Genomic DNA, 17,939 nt, shown 5'->3' on the forward strand with positions numbered 1-17,939 from the left:
CCACTCCCGATGGACACACAGGAGGGGAGCTCAGCTCCAGCTGAGCTGCTATTCTCACTGCTACCCGAGGAAAGGAGCAGCCCAACGTGCAGGCGGCACAGATGACTCTTGGCAGGAGATGTGCCATTGTTAAGGCAGAGCTGCCTGGAGACGCTGCTGGAAACTGGCGGATGCAGCACAACCACGTGCAGACTCGGTTAAAAAGACACAAAGGCGCGTGTGCGCTTCAGAGCCGGCGCTACATGCAACTCGATGGGAAAATGCAGTCACTGTCCGTACGTTCTCATGCCCCGCGCTATTTACTCCGGGCTTTGAGCAGAGAAGTTTCACACCTGCAATAGGTGGGGAATATTTTCAGTGGCCGTGCCAGTGTATTCCATTATTCTCGAAGCATTCCCGCTCTCATTGCTGAGGGTTAAGAAGGAAAAAGAATAGGGGAAAAAAAACACCGTTTGAACAAACCCGGATCCAAATGAAACACTGCACGGATGCGATGCAGCCCCGCTTTATGCAGCTGAACTATCGTTTACCATTTATCTCCCGTTACTCGAGGGAAGGGTCACAGCAGCCGCGCATCGCTCTGCGCACACGACTCACAGCTCAGTGAAACCCATCGTTTCCAACTCGCGGCACTCAAGCATTTCGTTTTGCTTCATCAATTCGATCGAGCGGTTCCCGCACCGGCCGGCAGGGCGTCTACCCAGCGCAGCGACCGCCGCCGTTCCACGCCGGATGCCGAGCGGCGGCGGCCGCCGGAGACAAGGAGGGGCGCTCCCCGGCCCCGGGGCCGCCAACAAAGAGGCCGCCGCTCTGCTACCTCCGCGCGGGGCGGGGTCCGGGAGCACGGCGGCAGGGAGGGACGGAGAGCGTCGTACCACAGAAATCACCGCATTTATTCCAATAAATAAAAATGTACAAATGTACAAAAACCGTCGCGCGCATCTCACAAAGGAGCGGGAAGTTCTTAAAAACGGCGGCGGGAGGACGCCGCTTTCCGAGCCGGGCGGGTGTCGGCGCCGCTCCTTTGTCCCCGGCTGGCGGCGGAGCGGCCCCTCCCGTTCCCCCCGGGGAGGCGGCTCACCGCGCTCCCAGGTGCGGCAGGCTGCCCAGCCGGTCCCCGCGCTCGCGCCCTGCCGCGCTCTCCACGCCTCGCAGCCACTCGGTGCACTTCCGCACCAGCCCCTCGTCCGGTGCCGCGCCCGGCGCCGCCGCGTCCTCCTCCTCGTACTCCTCGTCGTCGTAGCGGTGCCGGTCGTTGAGCAGGGATACCTTCAGCAGGGCGCGCACGTCGCCGCCGGACCGCGCCCCTCGCCGCGCCGCAGCCGTCCCGCCGCCGGTGCCGGGCTGGGCGCGCTGCCGCTCGGTGCTGCGGCGCTGCAGCAGGCGCACGGCCTCGGGCGGAAGGCTCAGCGCGAAACGCGGCTCCCCCGCCGCTCCGCCCGGGCTCTCGCAGGACCGGCCGCCCGCACCGGGCGCCCCCGGGCGGCCCCGCGGCTGCTGCACGCCGGGCTGGGGCCGCGCCCCCCGCTCCGCCGGCGGCCGCCGCTGCAGAGAAGTACACGGCCAGGAGCCGGAGACGGGGCCAGCCCTCTCCGCCGGCGCCCCTCGCGCCTTCCGAGCCGCCTTCTCGTCCGCCGGCCTCGGCGCTGCCTTCCTGGGGACCGCCGTCGCCGTCGGCTTCTTTGGCTGCGCCCGGACGGCGGCGGCGGCGGGGGGGGCCGGCAGGAGGGGCGGCAGGGAGGCGGCGCGGCCAGGGACCCCCTCCTGCTCCTCGCCGCGGGCCCAGGGCAGCGCCGCGCACCGTCCCGCCGGCGGGCATGGCCCAGCCGCGCGCCGCGGCTGCAGCCCCATGGCCGTAGCCCCACCGGCAGCACGGGCCGGCGGCCGCGCTCGTGTGCTCTCGGCGGGCGCCGCCGGCCGCGGCTCGGCCCTTCGCAGCCCGCCCCCGACCCGCCCTCCGCCCGCCCCGAGAACAGCCCTCCCCTCTCTTCGGGAGCGCAGCGGCCCCGGCAGCCCGCAACGATTGTCCGCGCCCGCCGAGGGGTCCCGCGTCGCATCGGGTACACCGGCGCTGTCCGGTCCCACGGCGAGCCCCAGGCCCGCGGCAGGCTCCATCCGTGCAACGCACATGGAGTGAAAGCCGCACCGCTGTGCCTTCACAGGCATTGAAGTGCGTCGTGCAACGAGAACGCAGTGCGTGAACTGTCATACTGCAAACTAAGATACGATGCGAAGGAGCAAGAAGTGCCACAGCAGCACACAGCATGGGCTCAGTATTAGGATAAGGAAAGCAGATCACAGATCAAGTCTTCAAGAAAGCAAGAGTAACGTGGTAAAATATACCAACTACGTGTACACGTCAGCGTGACAGTATGTGGATTTTATGACTGTAGCACTTGAACTCACTTTATTTTGGTACTCTAATGTAAACCATTAAATGGACACCCATCACCCAACACAAACACCCCCATAGCCAACGCAGCACTAAATGAAGGTCACGGTGATTCAGTACCCAAGCAGGCAGCCAATGGGCAACAAAAGCTCTGCAACAAACTGCCCATCCCCGATGCACTCCTCACAGGATGCGGCCCCCCTGATAGCAGCTGGTTGGTGCCACCCTGCCCTCCACCACCAACTCAGGCACATCCTCACTTTCTGCAGCACACACCAGCCTGTATAAGGCATCACCGGGCAGGTTGTGCCACTGTCTGCCCATGCACCAAGTGGTGCCAAAGGGCCCCAGGGCCTGCAGCAGGGTGCAGGCTCCCTGCCCCTTAACCACAACATAGAAGTTACCTTGCCTCACTTGCAGTTTATTGTCACCAACCAGTTATAGGGCAGTTCAATGGGCAATTTAACTGCCAGTTGATGCAGCCACCTCTTGTACAGCTTCCCCACAGATGTTAATTCGTGCAACAGATGCAGAGATTTAACAGGAACGCACTGCAACTTGGCTGCTGAGCCAGAACACTGAACGCTATGGGGCATTTCCCCCTCTCCTGGTGTTTGTGGACTTTAAGTGAGAAGTATGCCTAAACAGCAGCAGGAACCAGCCCTGTGAGTGCAACTACATTTGGATACAATCACTCAGCATTGGTGAGGCCTCACCTCAAGTACTGCGTTCAGCTTTGGGCACCTCAGTACAGAAACGACATTGAGGTGCACCAGTAGGCCCAAAGATGGGCAACAAGGCTGGTGAAGAGCTTGGAGGATATGCACTGTGAGACTGAAGGAGCTGGGGCTGTTTAGCCTGGGGAAGAAGAGGCTGAGGGGAGATCTTACTGCTCTCTTCCAGTAACCTGAAAGGTGCTTAACAGCAAGAGCAGGGTTGGTCTCTTCTCAGTGGTGACAGAATGAGGGGAAATGACCTCAAGTTGCACCAGGGTAAGTTTAGGTTGGATATCAGGAAAAACTTCATTACAGAATGAGTTGCTAAACACTGGAATAGGCTCCCTAGGGGGCTGTGTTTAAAAACACGTATGTTTGGACGCGGTGCTTGGGGACAAGACTTAGCAGAGGGTTGTTAGTTAGGGTAGTATGGTTAGGTTGCATTTGGACTTGATGATCTTGGAGGTCTTTTCCAGCCTGAGTGATTCTATGTTTCTATAAACACCCCCCCCATACATTTTCATCCTTTATTAAAGGTGATGCTTGCGAAGCGCTCAGCCCTCTATAGCCGATTCCTCAGCAAGAAAAGAGAAGTTTAAGCACATTTCAAGCTAATTTCTCTCACAACTCATTTATTTAGACATTATTCACAAGTTTGCTTAGTAAAGAGTTTTTATGTTTAAAAGTAAAAAAAAAAAGTTGAGAATATAGTTTTAATAAAATCAACGCGCTTTTTAACACAACCTCCACGTATTCTCCTTAAGCTTTCTCCACAAAACACAGGCAGAGGTTACCTCACCACGTCCTTACAATGCTCATAAAACTGTCTTTGGAAAAGCACACAACGAACACGACGCAAACAGAAGCGGCGCCGCAGGTTTCAGACACAACTGTAAATGCAAACCCGATGCACGCTGCCCAACCTGCACTGCAGCAGCCCACCTGCGCTGGGAAACAAGCTGGGTGACTGCATGCAGGGTAGTTTGAAGACTGCTCTTTGCAAAGTGTTTGGGTTTTTTTGGTTAAAAAGCCCAAAGGTTCCAGGGTAAACAGTTCATCCCGTGTGTTCTGAAAACTGCTTCTAGTAAAAGTTATTTAACCCCCCCAGAGGCAAAATGGGAGGCAAATACTAAAGTGTTACTGGGAATTGCAGGAGTGGAAAAGTAAGGCTTTCCGAGGGAAGTTGACAGACGAGTTGCTTTAAAAGTACACAGCTGTCCTGGTTTGCAATTTATTCCAGACAGGACGTGAAGCATTTTATCACAGCGTCCCTTTAAAGAGAGAAAAACAAAGCCAGGTAAGGGATTTGTGGTTTCATTTATAGACACCAACCACAATGTACTGAAAATGAAAAACACCACAAACATTTAAGACAATAATCATTGACCAAATGCAGGCTCTGAACTGACAGAGATAACCTATCCATCACCAGTGGGAGCAAAGGATTACACCCGTTCTGGGCTCAGCTCTGCCTGCACAACTCCTGTACTGCATACAATGTTATAAACTGTTGCGCAGCTCTTTGTGGCTTAACCATGGCTCAGGGCTGTTAACACACGGCCACAGGATCTGCAAGAATTCAAGCCATTCATTTTGACTGGTGAAGCGTGGGAGAAGGAGTAAACCCACAATGTGAAACGTCAGTCATTTCACCCATTGCAGCCGTACCAAACATATGAACTGTCTTTAAAAATGCATGTGGCTTAATTCTCCCTAGACCAAATCACAGTATGGCCTGGGTTGAAAAGAACCTCAAAGATCATGTAGTTTCAACCCCCCTGCTGTGTGCAGGGTCACCAACCACCAGACCAGGCTGCCCAGAGCCACATCCAGCCTGGCCTTGAATATCTGCAGGGATGGGGCATCCACAACCTCCTTGGGAAACCTGTGCCAGCACATCACCACTCTCTGTGTGAAGAACTCAAGCTTTAAAAAGAAGTCTGTATAACAACTTTTCTGCAAAGGTGCAGAAATGCTACAGGCTGAGAAGATAAAAGGGATAGATACAGTAATTGCTGTTTTATTTCCACCCTACTTTCATTACTAAAAGCCTCATTAAATGATATACACGGGTTTAGAAGCACCTTACTCTTTTAGAAACGCACTGCTGAAATACCACAGCACATTTTACATGAAACATAATAGGAAAAAAACCAAAACACTCTTTAGTTTGTTTAATTGCATGTGGTTTCACTGTGCATTTGGCTAGCTCGTGTTCCCATTTCATACACAAAAGAGAGAAGCTTGCCAAAAAGTAAATGAAAACAAACACCACGAATCACTTTCCCCTTTCCTAAAAGGATGGAGAAATTCAGAAGCAGAGTTAGTGGATGAAGTTCTGCTTGCTTGCCTTTACCTAAGGGCTCAGATCCATCAGCTGGCTTTAATTTAAGAGCTGAAAAAGCAACCACGGTAGCAATGCATTTTTAAATAACTGGAGAAATTAAACAAAAATCTTTTCAGGATAACAATTAGAAGGAAATTTAGCAGAAAAATCTCTTATGCACTTGTATTTAAAGCTATCATCTAGTGTTATCCCCAGCAAGCGTCTATCTTTTTCTAACGATTAGAAAGAAAAGAAGGATGCTGCGCGCTCACATACGGAATTAAAGGATCCTTCCCTCTCTAACAAACATTATCAGCTTCCCATTGAGATGGAATTATGCACTCACCTTGCATAAGGAATATATGACAAGCTATACCTGAAAAATAAAGAAGAGAAAAAAACCATTGTACAGAGCTTTCCTGTCTTTCTGAGAGCCCCCTTGCTTTACTTTAGACCAGTGTTAATAAAAGCAATCTGTTCTACTACATTACCTACGGAATTTAATGTTTCCTTGTAAAAAAGAAAACAGAACTGGACAAGAACTCAATGTACTGCCAAGGACTTCCTGGTTTCGTTTTAACTTCATTTCTAGTATAGTCTGTTACTTTCCTTGCACATAAACTCAACTTTAAAAACAACGAGTCTGTAGATTTACTGTCACCATCAGATTCAAAAGAAATAGAGATTCCTGGGAAAATTAAACCCTTCAAGACAATAAAGACCTTTTTTTTTTTTCCCCAAGTGAAAAAGACAAGATACAATACTGCAAAAATACAGAGCTAACAGCATTTGTGTAGCTATAAATACAGATATATGCTGTAAGAATAACACGCTGTGGTTATGACATTCAAACAGCTGGCTCTCTATTGTCTTCAGAAACTTGCTTCTCACAACCCTACAGGCCATGCTTTGTCCTCATCCCCACACTGACCAAGTTCTGAGATGCTTGACAAATAACCAATTCTCTGCTGCAATCAGGTAGAATACAGTTACAGACAGCAGCCTTCCCTCTGCCTACAGCCAAGCATTCATGTGGGTCCAGCACACCACCATACGGTCCCTATCCTGCACAAATGTGTTATTTCTCCTCAAATTAAAGTTCAGTATATGATGCTGCTTATTCAGGGCAAGTTCAAACAAGAACTGCAGTCACTCTGGATCAGTGAAGTTTTAGTTCCTAGTAATTCACCCGGGACAAGCGAATCAAGTTAAGTTCAGTTGCATCTCCATGGAGAAAGAAATCACTTCTAAACCTTCTGCCAGGCTTGCAGGCGCTCACTTAACTGCACCCACACATCCCCCAGGCCCAGCCCTATGACTGTATCTGGCCAGTCAGTTGAGTTCTGCTGCACTAGACTGACCCCTCACAACCACCCAGTAAACATTATTGTGGACAGAGTATTAAAATGTGATTTAGATTTTTTTTTTCCCACTTTCAAGATTAAGACTCAGAACTCAAAAGAGAGGGCGAGTCATCAGAATCAGGATGTACAGAAATACAGTTACTTTCACAGCAGAGAAAAGGCATACGAATTTGCTTTGGCGTCCACTTTCTTTTCATAATCCTTCAAAAAGAAGTCCATACATGGCAGAATGTATTTAAAATTACTATTTTTGCAAGATGACTGCATATAGATTTTGCTGAGCTTACATATTCTAGCTCAGAAAACACGTGATCAAGGCCAGCATCTGGACACATTAAAGGAAGGGTATACAAACACATACATATCTACCCATCTGTATACACGCGTGCAGGTATAGGGGTATGAGAGAAGAAATCAAAGTGAAACTTACCAGGTCATTGCCAAGGACTGCAATATGCAGAATAGCAGTGCCAAACCTTTTTTGTTCCACTATGTCAAGATAAAACAAATATTGCAGAAGTCAGTTTATTTCACACTGGCGCATATTGTGAATAAGTGCTATAGACTGGCAACTAAAAACTGTATTTAAGTGATGAAATTTTTATTTCCTCCTCTTAATTATTTTCTTTCCATTCTAACAACTGATACTACTTTCATTTAACTATCACTACATTAGCGCAGTGCAATGAAAACCTTCTCTAGCTGTAAAAACACCAAAAAGAACGGTGATGCTTCAGTTTCCACTCACATCATACACCTGCCAAGTTGGAGTTGATTTCAGCGACATATCTACTTCTGTGCAATACATATCAGTGTTTTCAAAACACTCTGGACACTCAATGGTGTCTATCTGTTCCATCTCTCTTCCTTTGTTTATTGTAATTAGTTTAATGGTCTGAAGCCATAGCTTCTAAAGACCGCAACCTATTTTTTGACAGAAATAGGTCAAGTATATTCTCAGTTCTTAGTCCAGAGATTTGCAGGCAGACTAATCTTCTGATTTGTGCTCTCACCTACATCACATGCAGGTGGAAGGATGCATTTATGCATTTGTAGCCAACAGATTGAACACTCCACTTAAGTTCAACTGCAGTTAGGAGCTCAAATATCACAAACAAGCTTATCTTTCTTCTACAATCAAACCAAATTTTAAAGCAATCAATAAAATAACTGAGTTACATTGCTCTTTGGGGAGAACAAAGCCTTCCCACTTACCCAGAAAACAGCACACAGAGTCAAAACTAGAAAAAGCTTGGGGGAGAAGAGACCAAAAGAGAATTAGTATTCAAACACACAGCAAAGTACATACAATACTGCCTCAGTATTTCCAGAGGATTATCAGTATATTCAAGAACTGACGCATGAAAGAAGCAGAGTCAAAAGCTGTCTGTCACACAGTGCCTATATGCTGTACTTCATAAAAATCGGTGTTTTCCACCAAGCACAACATGATGTACTCCAGTGCCAAAGTATGGGACTCTTCCCTTTCTTCTCCCTCCCCCCCCCACCCCCCATTCTTTTTGTTAAATGTTGTGTCAGTAAAGAAGAAGAGGCCAGCAGGGAGCAGCTGCCTTATACGGAGTGAGAAAGCTGAAGATTTATTGAAGCCAATTTTGCAGCTCATCAACTCTTTTTCAGGTGGAGTTCTGTACTTAAAATTATATACGCAATCTTTCATGGCTTTAAGGAAAAAATACTATTTACCCTATCCTTACCCTAGGGGCTGGGTCTTGTTTTTCCCCATCCTCTTTGAAGAGGAAATGCTACTTAACTGAAATAAAGGAACTGAAGGAGAAGGTGAGGATGAATATGTGGTTTCCTTGATTTTGATGGAATAACTTTTCCTTCTTTGAAAGCACTGAACCACTGAGCTATATATAGAGAGCTGCAGCCAACAAACAACTTCCAAGCTAGACTTGATGATCACTGACTCAGCTTGACTGTAATTATTCAGTACAAACAAGATGTGAATTCAGAAACATCCTCTGTTTCACAGAGCCTCAAAACCTTTTTAGCAAAAGACCATACAGGGGAAAAAGAAAAAAAGTATACTTACCAGCATTACAAGTGTAGCAACTAATCTTTTGGGCTCAAACATCGTCTTCAGTTGCTTCAGTGGCCCCATCAGGAAACATGTACTAATGGGAGGAGGAAAAAGCAAAAACAAAAAACATATTCAAATCTTTGCAAAAGATAACGGGTAATTAATTAGTTTGCCAACACTCAGATGACTACAGGGCTATGAAAGGCATTTCAGTGTTTAACAACAGACACCTGCTAGGATGAAAGGTGAAGCAGTCTGTGAACTTACCAGACCTGGAAAAAGCTCACACAGTGAATCACTCTTGGCTATGAAATTCTTTCCACACTCACTACCACACCTAGCAGAGGGTTGTCAATTTGAAGCTGATTTTGAGGCTGTTTTAAGAACAGACTTGCCAAAAGGATGTACAGAATTCAAATACCAAACTTCTGTAGAAAATTCCTGCTTTAAAAACCAAGCTTGTCACCCAGGCAGCATGCAAATAACTACATTCAAGATTACAGAACAGCTCTAAATCTAAACGGAATTTGACCAGTTCTGGGGCACCCACCACAACACAAGAAGGACATGGAGTTGATCAGATGATCAGAGGGCTGGAGCAACTCCACTATGGGGACAGGCTGAGAGTTTGGGCTCTTCAGCCTGGAGAAGAAGGCCCTGGGGAGTCCTTACAGTAAGCTTTCCTGTACCTGAAGGGGGCCTACAGGAAAGCTGGGGAGGGATGTCTTATAAGGGTATGTAGCGACAGGATGAGGGGAAATGGTTTTAAACTGGAAGAGGATAGGTTTAGACTAGACATTAGGAATAAATTCTTTACTGTGAAGGTGGTGAGACACTGGAACAGGTTGCCCAGAGAGGCTGTGGTTGCCCCCTCCCAGGAAGGGTTCAAGGCCTGGATGAATGGGACTTTGAGCAACCTGGTCTAGAGGGAGGTTTCTCTACCTATAGCAGGGGGGTTGGAACTGGGCCATCTTAAAGATCTCTTACAACCCAAACCATTCTATGATTCTATGAAACCTATCATCAGCTCTCAGCTTTATCTGTTCATTCAAAGAAATGTGATGGGAATTGAGAATTCACAATTATAGGAATAATCACGTGGCTACAAATCTGCTGAGATGAGACTCTTCCTTCTCTCATATTGAAGCCACTCTGTTTTGTAGAAAATATTTAACTAGAAAGAAGATCCCTATAGTTGGGTGGTGGTATGAATGTTTTACTGGAGAAAAAAGACACCTGTGTTTAACTCCCCTTCTAGGTAATACTTATTTATAAAAGCCCATGCTAAATGAAAAGAAAAAAACCAACAAAATAATAATTCTCAATTCAATTGAAATCAATATTTCAAATTCTCTTCATTCTAAACTAACCTCTCAGAATATCTTATCTTGGCCCTAAAACTAAATTAAGATTTAAGCACTGCAGGACAGATATTACAACAAGAACATCTCCAGAAAGGTAAAGAGAATCCACAGGGGGCAGAAAGGCCAAGAAAAAATGAAATGCCAAGGTCTTCCACTTACATATGTTATTTCTTACACATAACACAACACATTCTATAGGAGATCTACTTATCAACCCAGGAATTAATTCTATATATATTGATAGATAATACAGTAAAAAACAGGCCAGAAAGGACTATTTACTTATGCTGATAGCTTCCCTTTTTAATTTATTTTTCTAATCCAGAGATGCAAACCAACCTGAAAAAGTTTAAACCCCATCAATTTAGGGTTTCATTTTCATTTCCCACTGTACTTAAAGCACAGCTGTCTGCTGTTTACATCAAACAGAATTACTGAAAAGACAGAGAGCTTCTTTTTACTTCTGTTTTTAGCTGCATTTCAGGTTATTTTAGGGAAATGTTGAAAACAAACACCAGCCTGTAGAAGCTTCCCTCTTAGTTCACAGAGAATTGAGACTTTATTAATACGGATTTTCTAAAATGCTAATTTTATACGAAGCAGTAGAAACACACTCAGGATACCAGTTAGAAAGTAAAAAATAGCAAGCAACAAAAGTAAGGGAGAGAAATGGGAAGACACAGTTTTGTCTACCCTAGTGGTGGTAATTTTGTCTTGTTTTAATAAAAGATGGGGTAATTACATAGAGACAATTCCAGTATAAATAACTTAACCCTCCAGCAAGTTAGTTGAAAAGCAGTACACCACCACACTACTCAAGTAGTAATGCCACATTGTTCACATTCAGCAGATTAACAATGCCTTGACTCAGGAGTTACATGACAGCCACAGAATCCACGAAAGTAAGGCCAGCATCCACTTGATATAAATCCCACAGCTGTTCTTTAACTATGCCAAGATAGAGGGAGGACAACCAACAAACAGAACACTTTACCTGACTCGTTACTTACACTAGTTACATTGCTTCTTACATGCCTTTCAAACAATGAAAGAACAGGCAATTGTTTTAAATCCTATGAAGTCCCTCTACAAATTTCTTAAGATAAACTGCCACGCGGGATTACTGCAAAGAACAAGGCACAAACTACACGCACTGTGAAAGATCTTTAGATTCTGCTTGACCCCAAAAACAAAAGGACTTTTTAATTAAGCCTCTTGTTTTTTAAAGACTTTTCCTAAAATCATGAAAGCAACACCTGTCAGAAGTAAAGTCTCCTCTAGCAACGATGTGCTCACAGAATCACCAGGTTGGAAAGAATCTACAGGATCATCTAGTCCAACCATCCTCTTATTACCATTGCTACCACAATCTTCACAGGCTTTTTACCCACTCACACAGTGGGCAGGCTACCTGAAACTGGGGTACCTCAGAATGACTGAAGGTGTAAATATCCCCAAACACCCAGCCAGCAATCTGTTATTCGCCCTTCAGACAGCAATTGTGATTCATCCACAAAGCTAACGTATCAGACATTTCATCAGAACAAGAAAAAAGGGAAAACTGACATTCTACTTGTAATGATTTCAAAACTCAGATTTTCACACTCCAGTATGAAAACAATGTTGTTTATATACATTAAATACACACCATTACAGAATAAAAGGAAAGTGTTTTTCTAATAGTGACAATTATTAAGAAATCATACCTGGCCAATGCAGCAATGTTTCCCAAGGTGTAAAACACTGCAAAAAGTTTGATCCCCCTCGGGAGCCATAACAGTGCTGTTCCCTTAAAAAAAGAAAGGTTATGTTTGTAAGTAATTAATTCAATTTGTTAATTATAGACTATAAAACCCCAAAGATTTTCAGAGATTACAGGAGCTCCATTTAACACACACCGGCACATTCCAATGCTCTCAATCCTGCATGCTTCCATTGCCACCTACTGGCAAAATAATGTATTGATTTAATACCTTTTGCAACAATTTTACAACTAGGCTATGAATATGAATATACTGTTCCTAACATTCATTTACATCTTTTACATTCTCTTTATGACACTTTCAGCTTCCTCACGAAGCCCATTACACAAATACAGGACATAGCATATCTACCAGGCTGTATACACGTGAAATCTAGGAGGACAGATATAAGCCTGTATGGGATGGCTTCAGCGTTTCTATGAGGGACCCTTTAGCATTGCAGCAGAGGTCTGAGATCTGAGAGAAGGGGTAGTTAGCAGCACTCAGCTCCACCTGGCAAAGCTCAGCTAGGAAGCTGCCTCCAAACTAACCAAGATATCTGAAGTCCATAAACACAGTACTCAGTTCTTGACTCTTTCTAATTTAGCAAGATATCCAGAGGAGAAACTTTAGCAAAGTCTTAAGGCCTTTGATCTGCGGTTTCACAGTTTCACACCACATGATACAGAACAAGCACAAAAACTAAACACATTAAAACAAAAAACAAAAACACCTCCAAGCAGCAAAAAGAACGTTAGCTTGTGCAGAAGTAGACATTAAAGCACAAACCTGGCACATGTGAGCACGTTAGTTAAACACTGCTTGTGAAGAAAGAGGCAGGGAGCAGTCAACCAACCAATTCTTAACCTTAAACAGAGAGGGTTTCCAACCCGACCCCGAGCTCCCAGGACTAGCCTCAGCATACAGCTGGCAGATTTTGCACCTGCAGGAGAATCCAGTAAGTCACTATAGCTAAATGGCACAACATGCTGCTCCTTCACAGCTGTTTTCTCCTGTAATTACCAAGTCTCCTCAATTTTATTTTACTATATATATACACACAGTAAATGAAAGAATAGTTCAGTTGGAAGAGACCTACAAAAATTATCTACAAGAATCCAAGTGCCTAACCACTTTGGGGTTAACCAAAACTTATTACACAGTCATCACCTACTGATCTGTAGGTCTGACAAGCTACGCCTGCGGTTTCTTCAGCCTTTAAAAGCCTCTCAAGTTTCCCCCTCCTTTTCCCCTTCCATGATAAGAGTACATAAAGATAGAATGGGTATAAATCAAACAGCAAAAACCTCTTTTTAGCACACCATACACATCTAAGTAAGAAACGCAGTATATTTTGTCTGTGTTCATGCATCTCAGTAAGAAATTTTATCACCATAAAGTAAAAACATCCTTTGCTGTGACTGTAAAAAAAGATAGCCAGAAATATAATTTACAGATCAGCAGCCCCTACATGCTACTTACACATTTTACAGTCCATTAAATTTATGGATATAAAATTTAAGATTCAAGATCAAGTAAATGTATCACATACGATGGATGAATATGAACGATGTTCTACCATAGAACATTTAATAAAGTGTAGAGCAAAAAACAGTTACTTACAAGAATAGAACATGCAACGCCAGCAATGAAACATATGGCAAACCACTTGACTCGTGTACCAAAGCTGAGTGTTGAGGCATCGAGAACCTTAGTAGGAGAGGAAAACAATGGATATTACAAAAACAGCTTTGGTCTTAAGAACATTTTTTTCATTACTAGTGAGGTACTTCATTACAAGAAATATATCAGCTCAAACCATTTATTTCACCTTAAGCACAGATGCTTTTGTACATCATTTTCAGAGACCTTCCCTTCCCCAGGTAATTACAACTGAAAATTCTCATGACTGTACCAAAGCAGAACAGAACTATTTGTTCAGTGCTGAGTCCTCCTATGATGATACCACTCTTTTTCTCTTGCTAGATGGAATCCATTGTGCTTGTTAATACAATGATCCTCTGGGAGCATCACAATTCCTCCTTAGTTACCATTCTTTACAGAGTGAAGGTGTAGACACAGTAACCCAACTTGTCTCAACAGACAGTGAATTGCTGAAAGGGGTAATTTGGTTTCCTGTTTCTCCAGGGTGATTTCAGCATCTGATGAGCTGAGCCAACCAACACAACTTGTGAAGCCTGAAGAGAACTACTGATCCTTTTATTTTCCACATCACTCCCATATAAGAGTAATATGCCAAACCAGCTCAGCAAGATGTCAGGAGAACAGCAAGGCTTCCTGATAAGGGGAAAGAGGGAGGACCACAGGGCTGGCAGAACAACCCCTTTGAGCACTGCTGTCTTGTTAAGGCCTACTGAACTCGTCCATCCACACTGTACCAGGTCATTAAAGACAGGAAAACTCTCTATGCATAACTGGTTTATTGAACAAACTGGTACTACAGCTTACATAAGATGGCTATAAATCTAACTTTCCTTTTTGTCCAAGTGACACAAGCAAACTTGCTCACTTGTTTCTTTCACCTGTCATCTGTGTTCTGCAGGTATTTTCAGTTAAACATTCTTAAGAAAAACAAACTAAAACATGATTGAGACATTTCTCCCACTCTTTAGAATCTTGTCAGAATTACATTTGGTTAATACTTAGAAGGATTTCATGTCTGTATGAATAAAGAACCCGCACTTAACTGAAACAGTAGGAAGCACATACATGCTCATGCTGAAGTGAATCAGTCCCTGAACATGTGTCGACACTAAACAGTCCAGGCTACTTTCTGTTCATAGCCTTATTTAATCAGGTTAAATACTTTTAATATTTACTGAAAGTACAGCTTTTACATTTGCATATTGACTGAACAGACACACTGCTGGAACACAATATAGCTCTCTATTTCATTTCTTCTCTGTGCTCAGTAGTTAAGACAAAACTTCCCAAAGGTCAGAAGATGCAGCTTACCTTGTCAGGTCCACCTTTTTATCCTTATGTATGCATTAAAGAAAGATAGAAACAGTAACTGAAAGATGGTTTAGCATTTGAAATCATTTTTGACAGTCGTATTCCTGAATGCTTACATTCAGGAAGTGAGAAGGGCAGAAAGAGCTAGCAGCATACGAGTGAAGGTACACATTCAAAACAGGCAGCTTATTTTCAGTCACATCTATTTATGCGACTAATCACACCTGCACAACAAGCAGAAACGGTTCTTTCCACTCCTGATCAGAAACGAACTACTGATGGTAAGATTAGGAATTGGGGGGGGGGGAAAGAAAGTAAAAACAAATAAGTCTGACCTAAGTGTAGAGGTAATCCTGGATTTCAGACAAAAAGAGTTGGCACTACTCTCTAAAATACTTGCCTTAGCAGAAGCCGTTACTTCAAAGACTGACAAGATAAGATTGGCAAAATTTCTATGCAAATTCTTTATCTGGGGAAAAATTCTGTTATGGTTTTATGAGAAGGGGAACTGTGAACTGATGGGGGTAAGGGAGTTCCTGTAAAACATATTCAGTTTGCTATACTGCTCTTCAGTTTATTTCTAAGCAAGAAAGAAAAAAATACAAGACAAAACACAACCAGAAAACAAAAAGTAGAAACCCTCACTTTCTACAGCTAAGCTTTAATGCAGAACTCTCAGGCAAGAAGATTTTATGCAAGGGTCACTCAAAATAAATGAATAAATAAATCTATCAAATCAAAGAAACAACCCTCCCCTTCCCACCCCCCAAGAATCCTTGCTCAAACTGCAGCAAGACAACAGTTGTTTATCTGAAGAGTTTAGGAAGTGCACGAATATTTCACTGAATCACCACACAATTGTCTCGCTATGTACTTTACTTTGACTTCCTTTAACAGGAATTGCTGCCGACCTCACGGCTACCGTTCTGCAAAGATCAAGACTGTGCAAAACACAGGGGCATCCATGAGCACAAACCATGTGATTTCTATTACACAACTAACAACTCCTCTTAAGAGGGGGTCATTGTGTTTAATCAAATGCATGCCCCCACTCCAGAAAGGTCATCCAAAACACAGAAAGGTTTTACTGCAATTTAACAGATGAAGATCCTAGCTCAGTTTCTGTTGACAACACCTGAAATACCAAATTATTAAATACTCAGCCATTTATGCGCAGATTGCTGCCTTGAAACAAACACTGCAGCATTAAGTAAAGGAGAATGCTCTCATCATTTGTGCCTCATCTGAAACGTGCCTAGGGACGACAGACTAAATAATTCTCTTGGCACTGAACTTAATGCAAACAGGAGTAAGTACTTGGACAACTGTGAGATCAGTACCCAGACCTGAAGCATCCCAGACAGGAGCAGCTTGCTTAGGCATGGAGGGGTACCAATGCTGCACTGCTTCCAGAATCATGCTGAGTATGCAGCAATTCAGCCACTTCACTGCGGCAGAGGCCAAGCTTATGCGCCTTACAGACCATCACCTACTTCACATAAAGAAACATGTCAGTACTGAGCTGCTGGAACTAATACTGTGCCATGGATACCAACTACACTGCAGCTGTTCTGGTTCACCAAAGCTCAGGCTGAGGCTACTTGGCTTTCCAGCTTCTCCTGCCATGCAACCGCATCCTGCAGCACAGGGGACCAAGATCTCCCACAACGTGGGGTGCTTGGATCTGTAGTCACACCAGCTGAAAGAGAGCTGGCTTACATAAATGGGTAACCAGACCTTTACGAGCAGAGCAGAGCAGCACGTGGACTGAAGTGAAATATCAGAAGCACCAGATGCCTATACACATTTGGAAATAACCGAAGGAGGAAATAAAACTATAAGCAGTACTTCAGGAAGATGGGGAAAAAAATAACTTCAGCAGACTATACGGAGAACTACGTGTCTAGAGAACACATTTTTCGCTTCCATAAATTCGTAGGAGTGCCAGTACGTGCAGGACAGGGAAACCTCGTTAATTTCAAAGCAAGACACAGAAAACAAAACCAAGGAAGCCCAGACCACCACTGTGCCAGAGCCGTGTCCCGAACAGGGCCGGGCCCACCGGGCCCACCACGCCTCTCCCCCGCCGCTCAGCCTCCCGTGCCCCACAGCCGCGCACTCGGCGAGGCCCGAGCAGCGTCCCACGGCCCACTCCCGGTGCAGGCACGGCCCAGCGGGCCCCGCGCCGCTCGGGCAGGGCCTCGGCTCAGCAGGCAGCTAAAAGCCCCACACCGCCAGTGCGGGCAGAGAGAGACGAAGAAGTCTCCAAGAGGCGGTACCTGTGCCGTCAGCCCCTGTTCCTCGTCGTCCTGTCCGCTCAGCACCCGCCGCAGCTTCTCCATGGCGGGGCCGGGACCGCTCGGCGGCCCTACCGGAAATGGCGGGCTCCGCCTCCCGACACAGCGGCCACTGGGCGCATGTGCGCAGCCTGGTGGGGCGTGTGGTTGTTGTGTTCTTGGTTACCTCAGCTGTTTCGGAGTTTGCTTATTTCATTGTGTCCATTAAAAGTGAATTGTATTTGTTCAGTAGCGCGATTTCTCGGTTAATAAACTCATCCGCTTCCCTATGAAGGAGCAGCAGGCAGCGTGTGGTGTAGAGGTGGGAGAGGAGGATGTGATAAGGGACGTGTGAGCTGCTGCTGCGTGAGGGAGACATGATAAGAGAAGGGCAGAGCCCTTAGTAGGGCTATGCAGGGACAACGCTTCCCCTTCCTGGCTCCCCAGAGCTCCTGGCCAGGTCCACGTAGAATCAGAATCATAGAATGGCCTGGGTTGAAAAGGGCCACAATGGTCATCTAGTTTCAACCCCCCTGCTACGTGCAGGGTCTCTAGCTACTAGACCAGGCCACCCAGAGCCGCATCCAGCCTGGCCTTAAATGTCTCCAGGGATGGAACATTCACAAACTCCTTGGGCAGTCTGTTCTCCTATGTGTTTTGCAGGGGGTTTGAAACTAGTTAATCACTCTGGTCCTTTTCAACCCAGACCGTTTTATGATTTTATGGCAGTCTTGTCCTT

The 17,939-nt window shown here is 45.4% G+C and overlaps 2 protein-coding genes across 2 annotated transcripts; both read right to left on the minus strand.

Annotated features, from left to right (window-relative positions):
- Window positions 1–872: 872 nt before the first annotated feature.
- Window positions 873–1,877, minus strand: PRR18 (proline rich 18). Its single transcript, XM_072332917.1, has one exon. The coding sequence runs from the start codon at window positions 1,849–1,851 to the stop codon at window positions 1,078–1,080; it is 774 nt and encodes a 257-aa protein (XP_072189018.1). The 5' UTR covers window positions 1,852–1,877; the 3' UTR covers window positions 873–1,077.
- Window positions 1,878–3,720: 1,843 nt separating this feature from the next.
- Window positions 3,721–17,364, minus strand: SFT2D1 (SFT2 domain containing 1). Its single transcript, XM_072333377.1, has 8 exons — window positions 17,204–17,364; window positions 13,572–13,658; window positions 11,913–11,995; window positions 8,855–8,936; window positions 8,014–8,049; window positions 7,229–7,287; window positions 5,781–5,810; window positions 3,721–4,379 (listed from the first exon to the last, which is right to left on the minus strand). Exons 1-8 carry the CDS (start codon window positions 17,264–17,266, stop codon window positions 4,340–4,342), a joined length of 480 nt encoding a protein of 159 aa, XP_072189478.1. The 5' UTR covers window positions 17,267–17,364; the 3' UTR covers window positions 3,721–4,339.
- Window positions 17,365–17,939: the final 575 nt, after the last annotated feature.

This window comes from Excalfactoria chinensis, chromosome 3, assembly GCF_039878825.1.
Source record: "Excalfactoria chinensis isolate bCotChi1 chromosome 3, bCotChi1.hap2, whole genome shotgun sequence".
Lineage (NCBI taxonomy): Eukaryota > Metazoa > Chordata > Aves > Galliformes > Phasianidae > Excalfactoria > Excalfactoria chinensis.

Bases quoted from the DNA above. Each gene is read 5' to 3' on its own strand.
- PRR18 (XM_072332917.1), bottom strand. From the start codon at position 1,851: ATGGGGCTGCAGCCGCGGCGCGCGGCTGGGCCATGCCCGCCGGCGGGA.
- SFT2D1 (XM_072333377.1), bottom strand. From the start codon at position 17,266: ATGGAGAAGCTGCGGCGGGTGCTGAGCGGACAGGACGACGAGGAACAG. The intron at 11,996-13,571 runs GTAAGTAACTGT...TCTTTTTTTAAG, and splicing joins GCGTTGCATGTTCTATTCTT to GGAACAGCACTGTTATGGCT. The intron at 7,288-8,013 runs GTAAGTGGGAAG...ATCTTGACATAG, and splicing joins CTCTGTGTGCTGTTTTCTGG to TGGAACAAAAAAGGTTTGGC.